The sequence below is a fragment of the Girardinichthys multiradiatus genome, chromosome 17 (assembly GCF_021462225.1).
Source record: "Girardinichthys multiradiatus isolate DD_20200921_A chromosome 17, DD_fGirMul_XY1, whole genome shotgun sequence".
Lineage (NCBI taxonomy): Eukaryota > Metazoa > Chordata > Actinopteri > Cyprinodontiformes > Goodeidae > Girardinichthys > Girardinichthys multiradiatus.
Window position 1 is genome coordinate 29,796,777 of NC_061809.1, and position 10,563 is coordinate 29,807,339.

General features: G+C 46.2%; 1 protein-coding gene across 1 annotated transcript; it reads left to right on the forward strand.

The window, feature by feature from the left end:
- The first annotated feature begins 624 nt into the window (after positions 1-624).
- Positions 625-7,965, forward strand: lta4h (leukotriene A4 hydrolase). Its single transcript, XM_047390509.1, has 19 exons — positions 625-870; positions 1,746-1,876; positions 1,959-2,079; positions 2,438-2,506; positions 3,462-3,566; positions 4,556-4,608; positions 4,693-4,765; positions 4,994-5,134; positions 5,218-5,241; positions 5,780-5,850; positions 5,922-6,033; positions 6,116-6,260; positions 6,349-6,452; positions 6,696-6,766; positions 6,847-6,901; positions 6,986-7,081; positions 7,144-7,226; positions 7,309-7,413; positions 7,700-7,965. Exons 1-19 carry the CDS (start codon positions 640-642, stop codon positions 7,836-7,838), a joined length of 1,929 nt encoding a protein of 642 aa, XP_047246465.1. The 5' UTR covers positions 625-639; the 3' UTR covers positions 7,839-7,965.
- Positions 7,966-10,563: the final 2,598 nt, after the last annotated feature.

A 10,563-nucleotide genomic window follows, 5' to 3' on the forward strand; every position in this document is an offset into this window, starting at 1 on the left:
TTATTTTATAAGCCAGATGGCGAACCTGTTAAATGAAGGAATTTTGAAAAAAAAAAAAAAACCCTTACAGATTTTACAGTGTTTGTATTTAATTTTTGTTTGCTTTTTATTTTAGCCAGTTTTATTTACTATTGTGTTTTTTAGTGGAAGCAAAATAGTTTTCGTTGAGTAAATCAAGCAGTAGAAACTACAGAAGAACCTAAATAAATTACTGATTGGGTTTGGACTTTTATTCAGAATCGAAGCGACTCTTCTTCCAAAACTTCCTGTTCAGCATAACGAGTTGCACCCACAGCGCCTCCTGCTGGATAGACTGATATTGATTTACTACGCTTTCCTATTTTATGTTCTATTCAGATTAATTTATTTATTGAATCTTGAGCTCAGATAAAATATAAAAAGCATCATTTTACTCCCAGAATTATTCACACTTTTAATATTTTACATGACTAATTACCAGCTTCTTTGAAAAGTAAGTGAAGTGGATTATTTGTTTAAAACATTAAATTGTTTGATTTTATCTCAGTTATTTCAAACTTGTGAATAAACGTTCAGTCAGTGATTTTATGGTCATTTAAAAGGTTTCAAAATAAAAGGCAGTACTGTTCAGAAACATTTATTGTGAAAAGGCCGGCCCGGATGTCCTGCTGCCCTCTCCGGTGGATCAGCAGCTGTGTGTCGGGCTGCCTGCTCTCAGTGCTCGGTCTCTCCGGACGGATCAAGATGTCGGACCCCTGCTCCTTCGCCTCCTTCTCCACCTGCCTCACCAAACACCTGAACCTGCTTCTGCACGTGTACTTCAACAGACACGTGATCAGAGGGAAGGTGCAGCTCACCGTGGAGGCGCTGGAGGACCGCTTCTCTGTTCTGGTAATCTGCACGGTTCCGGTGCCGACCCGTTCTTGGCCTCTGACCTCAGATCAGGCTGCTTTGCAGTAATGCAGATAAAAACAGAGATGATTTGCATGCAGTCTGGTCTGCGGCATGACTTAGAAACACGGAGCTCAAGGGGATCAGGTCAGATTTCTGTCCGGTTCTGGTTCCGTTGCTGAATGAGCGCAGGTCAAGCTGAGATAGTTAAGTCTTTTCATCCTGCAGAGATTCCTCTATGATTCGGCGTATGCAGGCCACCGTTACAGAAAACATTCATTCACTTTAATGAAGGAAATGTGAACGGAGTTGTATTAGAAGTTGTTAAATTGGGCAGCCAGGTGGATGTTGGACTTTGTTCTGCAAGCTGAGTTTCTCTGGTTCCTGATCAACCAGCAGTTTCAGCTCTGGAACCTGGGATGAAGCAGCATGTCAGAGTGAATATTTTCTCCATAATACATCATAAATACATAGCAGAAGGTTTAAATGCTTTATGTGTGAGTCAATCACAGCTCCAGTTGTGAGGATTCCTGGAAGTGGACGTCAGCAGGTGTCTTCACCTGAGCTCCTCTCATTTAATTCCCCGGATGTGCTTCAGTGAAATCAGTTTGAGATCTGAGTCTGAACGTCTTAGAAGAAGCAGGTTGAGGGGTCATATTTCCATCTTATCGGTATCCGTTTACTCTGTAGATGATGAGTGTTGAAGCTCAGATGATTTGAAACATTAAGTGTGTTTAAATGAGTAAACTGGAGCTGCAGTAATATCTGGACTTTGATCTGGTTGGTTCTGGTTTTCATTCAGGTGACTTTTACCAGCAGGTGTGGCCTTTATCTCGTTGAGACTTGTTAATGAAATCTTGACCTTTCTGATGCAGACTTTGGACACCAGAGACCTGAACATCACGTCTGTGTCGGTCAACCAGCAGCCGACCCGCTTCACTCTGGGCTCCAAACACAGCTTCAAGGGGACCCCGCTGGACATCACCCTGCCCTTTGACCTTTCCAGGTGAGCTCATATATCCAATGTTTCCCCTACTTTTATTTTGAAGGTATAATGTGTAACTTGTATGTCTATCTGGACCAATCAGGGGCCAGCAGGTCATCGTGGAGGTGGCCTATGAGACGTCTCAATCTGCGTCCGCTCTGCAGTGGCTCACACCTGAGCAGACTGCTGGGAAGAAGCAGGCCTACCTGTTCAGCCAGTGCCAGGTGACTTACCGGTCAAATCATACTCAGGGTTTAATTAATAAGACGTGCTGTTAAAAGAGGAACTGAATAAAAGAAGATTGGATCCAGACAGGTGAATGATGACAGAGGTTCTGCTTCCATGTTCTGGTTTTTAACTTTAGCTGTTGAGACACAGTTTTGGGGAAACTTGGGTGTTTCTTCAGCATTGAGCAACAAGCTCTTTGCTGCACTTCCTCCAAACTGGCTTCATTTTCAGTAAAGCTGCTCAGTTTCCCTGGACAAAAACACAAATTCAGTCTGAAAAGTCTAAACGAACCAGAACATCCAGTGAGCAAACTGTAATGGTTCCAGTTTTTGATATAAACTTTTTGTCTGACAGGCTCATCACTGCAGGAGCATGGTTCCCTGCCAGGACACCCCATCCATCAAACACACCTACTATGCTCAGGTAACTCACTCGGGCACACACACCTGCATAGGTAACATACACATTCACACCAGTTAACCTGCAGGTCAGATTTGAGTGCCTTGTTGCTGAAAAGCACCATATAAATAAACTTGACTTATTCTTACTGAACCAGGACATTTCATAGAATTCAGGTTGGAGCTTCAGATTTGGTGCTTAACCCGTCTCCCAGCCGTGTCTCTGTACCCGTCTGCCAGCCGTGTCTCTGTACCCGTCTCCCTGTACCCGTCTCCCAGCCGTGTCTCTGTACCCGTCTGCCAGCCGTGTCTCTGTACCCGTCTGCCAGCCATGTCTCTGTACCCGTCTCCCAGCCGTGTCTCTGTACCCGTCTCCCTGTACCCGTCTCCCAGCCGTGTCTCTGTACCCGTCTGCCAGCCATGTCTCTGTACCCGTCTCCCAGCCGTGTCTCTGTACCCGTCTCCCTGTACCCGTCTCCCAGCCGTGTCTCTGTACCTGTCTGCCAGCCGTGTCTCTGTACCCGTCTCCCTGTACCCGTCTCCCAGCCGTGTCTCTGTACCCGTCTCCCAGCCATGTCTCTGTACCCGTCTGCCAGCCATGTCTCTGTACCCGTCTCCCTGTACCCGTCTCCCAGCCGTGTCTCTGTACCCGTCTCCCTGTACCCGTCTCCCAGCCGTGTCTCTGTACCCGTCTCCCTGTACCCGTCTCCCAGCCGTGTCTCTGTACCCGTCTCCCTGTACCCGTCTCCCAGCCGTGTCTCTGTACCCGTCTCCCAGCCGTGTCTCTGTACCCGTCTCCCTGTACCCGTCTCCCAGCCGTGTCTCTGTACCCGTCTCCCAGCCGTGTTTCTGTACCCGTCTCCCTGTACCCGTCTCCCAGCCGTGTCTCTGTACCCGTCTGCCAGCCGTGTCTCTGTACCCGTCTGCCAGCCGTGTCTCTGTACCCGTCTCCCAGCCGTGTCTCTGTACCCGTCTCTCAGGTGTCTGTCCCGAAGGACCTGGTGGCGGTGATGAGCGCTGTGAGAGATGGACAGGAAGTGGATCCCCAGGACAGCAGTCGAATCATCTACAGGTTCAGACAGCCGGTAGGCGACGACTTTTTCCTGATGTTCATGACATCATCACCATCTCCCCTGAGTTGGACACAGTTTGGCTAAAGTTTTCACACCCTCTGGGCTTTTTCACATGTTAGAAAACTTCAGTGTGTCTTACTGGGATTTTATGGGACAGACCAACACAAAGTAGAGCAAAATTATAAAGTGGAAGAAAAATCTTTATTTTCACAAATAAAAACCTGAAAAGTGTGGCATGCATTGGTTTTCATCCACCTGAGACAGTGTTTTATACAGCGGTGTTGTGTCATGACTGAAGGGCCTGCAGGTTTTCTGTTGGCAACCCTCTGCAGAACTTGATGACATTCTGAGGAGCTGAACTCGTAGAACCTCCCTTGGTGGCAAGTCCAACTGCAGGTCTTCAGGGGTTTGTCTCCACCAGCTTTGAGCATCTACAGTCTTTGTTTCTTCTTTGAAAAACAGCTCAAGTTCAGTCAGACTAGTTAAAGAATATTTGTGAACACCAGTTTAAGTCTTACACAGATTCTCAATTGAATTTAGGTCTGGACTTTGACTAGGCCATTCTAACACATGAGTCTTCTTTAAACCATCCACATCATATCTCTGGCTGTATGTTCAGGGTGGTTGTCCTGCTGGAAGGTGAACCTCCACACAGTCTCCACTCTTCTGCAGCCTCTAACAGATTTTCTTCCAGGTTTGTCCTGGATCCATCTTCCCACCAACTCTGAGCAGATTTCCTCTCCCTGTAGAAAAGCATCCCCACAGCATGATGCTGCCACCACCGTGTTTAACCATAAGGAGGATGTGTTCCGGGTCTTAGTTTTCCCCTTCTCAGGGTTGTTTATATTGACCACCAAGTTATATGTTGTTCAGATGAGACCCTAAAATCCCACTAAAACACAGAAGATGAAATGGAACACAACATGGAAATGTTAAGGGGTGTGAATACTTTTGCATGGCTCTGTAAACGTACTCTTCCTTCCTGTGACCTCTCTTCTCAGGTGGCCATGCCATCCTACCTGATAGCTATTGTGGTCGGAGCTCTGGAGAGCAGGTAGAGACTTTCTCCTCAGTCTGATGATCTGATCACTCTACCTTTTAAAGGTAACTGCATCTCTGTTTTCTGATTGGTCTCCAGGGAAATTGGCCCCAGGTCCAGAGTCTGGTCTGAGAAGGAGTTTGTGGATAAAGCAGCGATTGAGTTCTCGGAGGTGGGTGACCATGGCAACCACCTGTTTGATGTTTCCCATCCTGCAGATGTTAGATGCTTCAGAAATGATCTGATTGGACAGCAGGTCCACAGCTGGACTCAGTTCTTACAGACCGGTTCAGGGTTTTAGTTTGAATTAAAGTTGTAGAGGAGTTTTGGATCTTCTGTTTGTCCTGGCTGGATGAATGTTTGCTCAAACTCACCTGTGCTGGTTCCACCTGTCCATCAGACTGAGACCATGCTGAAGACCGCTGAGGACCTGGCTGGACCGTATGTCTGGGGTCAGTACGACATCCTGGTTCTGCCTCCTTCCTTCCCGTACGGCGGCATGGAGAACCCCTGCCTCACCTTCGCCACACCCACTGTGCTGGTAAACCTGAACATACTCTGCTCACCTGTCGCAGCGTCATCTGACCCTCCTGTTGATCAGCTGTTTCCTGTGTCTCTCCTCAGGCTGGAGATAAATCGCTGTCTGGAGTGAGTTAACCCACCTGAGTCACATGACCACACCTGTTTAACCAGTCAGATGATGATCCGTTGTGTCCTGTAGATGATGATGATGATGTCTCCTAGAGCTCCAATGGTTACACAACACACAGCTGCAAGGATTTATAACAGGAATTTGATGCACAGGTTTAAATTTATGGTGGAGGTTCTGTGATCCAAACAGGTTCAGAATTATACATGACCTGTTAATAAGTGGTTCTGAAGGTTCTAGAACGTCTTTGACCATGGTTGAGGGCCACATAAAAGGATCTGGTTTAAAACAATGATCAGAACGATGGGAGAGGAACCTTGGTCTTCCAACAAGCAGAGAAAATCAGTGTTTGACCTGCAGATCATTGATCAGAACCGATCCAGAGAAAATTGAACACCCAGTTCTAGTTGTTAAAATCATCATTTCTTTCTGGAAAAAGAACATTTGGTTTCAGCTTCAGCAGGGTCAAGGTTCTCCAGGAGGGTGTGGCTTTAGCGGGACCTGTTCCAGGTGGGATCATGTCTATGTGTTCTTCAGGTGATCGCTCACGAGATCTCCCACAGCTGGACCGGGAACCTGGTGACCAACAGGACCTGGGAACACTTCTGGTAACCAAACAGAAACATGTTCTGATCCAGTCAGTTTAAGTTTGATGCTCAGGTGGTTTCCGTTTCCTCAGGCTGAACGAGGGTCACACGGTCTACCTTGAGAGGATGATTGGCAGGTGTATGGAGGGGGAGCAGTTCAGGCAGTTTAAAGCCATGGGGGGCTGGAAGGACCTGCAGGACTCGGTAAGAACCTGAACCTTTTCAGTGCATCTGCACAGAGTAATCCAGATGTTTCCTCTCACCTCTCCTCACCTGGTTCTTTCAGGTAAACACGTTTGGAGCAGACAACCCTTTGACTAACCTGGTCCCCAGCCTGCAGGACGTGGATCCAGATGATGCTTTCTCCTCTGTTCCCTATGAGAAGGGCTTTGCTCTGCTGTACCACCTGGAGGAGCTGCTAGGAGGGCCAGGTGACACCTGGAGACACACCTCAGTGCACGCACGCCCACACACCTGGTTCCGGTTCTATACTGATACACCTGTTGGTTTGTCTCTCAGAGGTGTTCATGGGGTTTGTGAAGTCGTACATCCAGCGTTTCGCCTACAGCAGCGTCACCACAGACGACTGGAAGAACTATCTGTTCACCTACTTCAAAGACAAGGTGAGGACCACCTGGAGCCTCTGGGCTGGGGAACCGCCTGGACTCTGTCTGGTGGGGACCCACCCACAGCTTTTTGGGTGAGGAACCACCTGAGAGTCTCGGGAGTTCAGGTAAGATAGGAACGACCTGGAGTTTACAGGTAATTTAGGATCAGGTGGATTGGTGCTTCTGTACTTGTGAGGGTTCTGTCAGAACATGTGGGTGGAGATGAGTTTCTAAGGTGTGTAACGTGTGGTCCTTCAGGTGGACATCCTGAACAAGGTGGACTGGAACGCCTGGATGTTCACTCCTGGGATGCCTCCGGTCAAGCCTAAGTAAGTGGATCTTGTGAGACCTCCATCTTGTCTCTGAGACCACCTTTAATCCTGATTCGTTGGTTCTGGTTGCTTTTCAGGTATGATGCCACCTTGGCTGACGCCTGCATCGCTCTAAGTCAGAGGTGGATTAAGGTCAGTGCTGCTCCTCATCTGGATTCAATCCCACTATAATTTGAGACATTTTGGACTCAGAAGTTTGTCTTCTGTCCTCCTCAGGCCAAAGATCAGGACCTGAATGGCTTCGGTGAATCTGACGTGAAGACGCTGTCGTCCCACCAGCTCATAGAGTTCCTGTCGCTGCTGCTTCAGGAGGTAAAACAGGACATCTTCTCACAGTTCACCTCCATCCTCTGATCCTCTGGTTTGTTCCTCAGGAGCCGCTCCCTCTGACTCACGTGAAGAAGATGCAGGAGGTTTACAACCTCAATGCTTCTACCAACTCAGAGATCCGTTTCAGGTAAGAGACACTCATTGGCTTTGATATAAGCTCCTCCTCCTTCCTAGTGAAGCTTCCTGCTGATTGGCTGCGGTGCCTCCAGGTGGCTGAGGCTGTGTGTCCGCTCCAAGTGGGAGGAGGCGGTTCCTCTGGCGCTGAAGATGGCGACTGAGCAGGGCAGGATGAAGTTCACCCGGCCGCTCTTCAGGTAGTTGGACTGAACCAGGAGTTCCTGACATTTCATTAGACCAGGGGTCTGAAAGTTTGTCCTGCAGTATTTAGATGTTTCCCTGCTTCAATTAATCAAAATAATTTGGTCATTAGCTGGACTCTGTAGAACTTTGACTGCATGCTGAGAAGGTTTGATTCAAATGTGTTGGACCAGGGACGCATCTAAAAGCTCCAGAACTCCATCATGAGGCTCTAATTTCCTCCCTAGATTATTACCTGTAACACACCTGTGCTCCATCTTTCTGTTTCTGTTGGACCTGAAGGGAAGTTTTTACTTTTGAGAAGTACCGAGAAGAAGCCGTTCGCGTGTTCGTCGCGCATCGAGCCGCCATGCACCCGGTCACCTCTGGACTGGTGGGCAAGGACCTAAAGGTGGACGCCAGCAGCACCGCCAGGCACTGAGAGGCGGACCCGGTCTGAAAGAGCAGTATTAAACCACAGAACCAGCGAGAAGCAAGGCTGTTGTTTCTGTTGGTGTCAGGTTAAAATGCTTGACCCGAAAAGGTTTTTATAAAGAGTTTAACTCTGAGCTGAACAGAGTCGTGTCGTTTGTTCTAAACTCGGGTCTTCAGAGGGAAGAATCAGGGTTCTGATGACTAAAAGAAGAGCAGCTCGGAACATGATTTCTAACATTCAGTCGATCCATTATAGCTAAGGGCCAGTTTCTGCTACCAGTGGCATCTCTTTGGTGTGGAGGTTTTTGGGCCGTGAAGAAGTTCTCATCCCTCTTGATTTTATGTGCAAGACCAACACAGAGGAGTGCATAATTGTGAAGTAGAAGGTTCTCAAGGTGTGTTTAGCCTCCTTAACTCAAACACCCCTAAATAAAACCTAGTGCACAATTTACCTGGTTGCCCTACATGCAAAACATTGAGTGGAGAAAAACCTAACAGTGAACATCCCCCTGAACACACCATCCTCACAGTAAAACATGGTGGTGGCAGCATCATGCTGTGGGACAGGGAAGCTAGTCAGAAAACCTGTTAGAGGCTGCAGAAGACCTGAGACTGGGGTGGAGGTTCACCTTCAAGGAGGAGAACCACCCTAAATATGCAGCCAGAGATATGATGAGGTGGTTTAGATCAAAGCAGATTCAGGTGTTAGAATGGCTTAGTCAAAGTCCAGACCTAAATCCATTTGGGAAACTGTGGCAAGACCTTAACTGATGTTCACAGATGTTCCCCAGCCACTCTGAGGTGTTTTACAAAGAATTGGTAAAACCATCAGCCTAGATCTATAAAGATGGTAGTTGTTGCACCTCCAACCCAGGTTCAGATAGAGAAGATGATGGATGGAGATCATCATGAGAGCCCTGCATGATGATCTGCATCTTAACTTGAATGTCTGATGTTGAATCTGTTCAACAAGAATGCATGAATGATTTTTAAACCACAATACGAAGATCTTCCACTATTCACCAGATTCAGCTGCCGTGAAGCTTCACTGAATGTTGGAGGTGGAACTTCTCGACTTTCTAATAAACTGACGGAACGGAGGGAAGATGGACAGATAAGTCATCATGGTTCCTCTTTATGGCCTCATACCTAGATGTTTCACCATCGGCTTTCAGTTCACGTGAAGCAAAAGGACCAGTTACAGAAAATGTTGAGAAACAGGGAAACCACAGAAATCTTCTCAGAGATTTTCACAAGGTTCCAAACCTTCGAGGAGCTACAGATCCAGACGCATTGACCTTGAAGGAGGTTTAATTCTTCTGGGTTTGTTCAGATACGGAGCTGTGTTGATGGAGTCGGAGAGTACAGGAGCTAAAAGAAACAGGAAGCTTTATTTCCTGAGGTGTTGCATCACCGTCCTAAACTGATTTTTCTTCTGGATTTAACGTCCATGTTTCATAAAAAATACATGAAGTTTTACCATAAAATTTAGAAATATTACTGACTATGTTTCAGTAATATTTGGATTCATGGTCAGCTTTTCGTCAGGTCTGAGATCAGCTGTTGAGTTTTATCCTCAGAAGTTACGTCCTGACTTTGATTAAATACACCTGTGTGCAGTTTAGGTGCCACATGATTCCAGCTGCAGTTGAACCTGCAACTATCAAACATTGAAGAGGGTAAGACAAACAATTTAATTTATTAGATGCTATAAAGGTCAGAGCATCAATCGTCGTGAAAGGAGTTCTCCAAGGCTCAATTCTAGGGCCAGTTTTATTTTCCATTTTATTATCTATCACAGGTGGAAAATGACTACAGCTTTATGCAGATGACACCATAGTTCCCTCAGTTGACCCTGAGCTCAAACTGCCTATCAGCTGCTGCAAGCTTCTTAATGTGAATAAAACTAAATCATGTTTTCTACATCTCAGATATTGTTGGTGTTTCTTAATCAGGGGTACCTCTTTCTGAGAGAGCATCATCCTACAGATGCTTGGCTGGATGATGGTCTTTCTTTCAGACTGTTTGGGGCATTTAGTTGAAAACCTGAAGTTTAGATGTTTATTATTAAAATGGAGCCTGGAAAAACCTATGCTGCCATTTCTGACTATTTTGCTGTGACTATATTTTGGAAAGAACTTAAAGGACCGATCACATCATTATTCATAATGGGAGACAACAGCTCTGGTTATTTGAATACATCTTTAACATCTTTAAACACTTGCACCTGGCTTCTCTTTGTAGAACAGAGAGCTTTGTTGGTCAGGTCTCCCTCAGAAAACAAATTTTATTATAATGGGCCAACTGGTTAAATGAAAAAATAAAATCTGTTTTCGGTAAACAGCTAAACAGACCAGAAAACTAGAATATAAAAAGGCTGAAAATATCCCTACGGAACGTTATAGCTGAGACTGGAGCATCTACATGGACATGAAGCAAGATGAACCTCATCAGGACCAGCTTAAGGAAGAGGGAAGAAAAGCCTCCCTGAAGCTGCTAAAAACAATTTATGTTGGAGTTTAAATTAAAACTTTATCATCCTAAAAAAAGTCTTCCTGGCATTGAAGCACAGTGTTGGCAGCATCATGCTGTGTGGATATTCATATTAGTAGGACATTTTAATTCAAAGTATGGAGCTGAATGGTGCAAAAACCAAAACAACCAGCAGGAGGCACATGTTAGAAGTTTCTGGTTCAAACTTCAAGAACTTAACAGAATTTACAAGAACATAA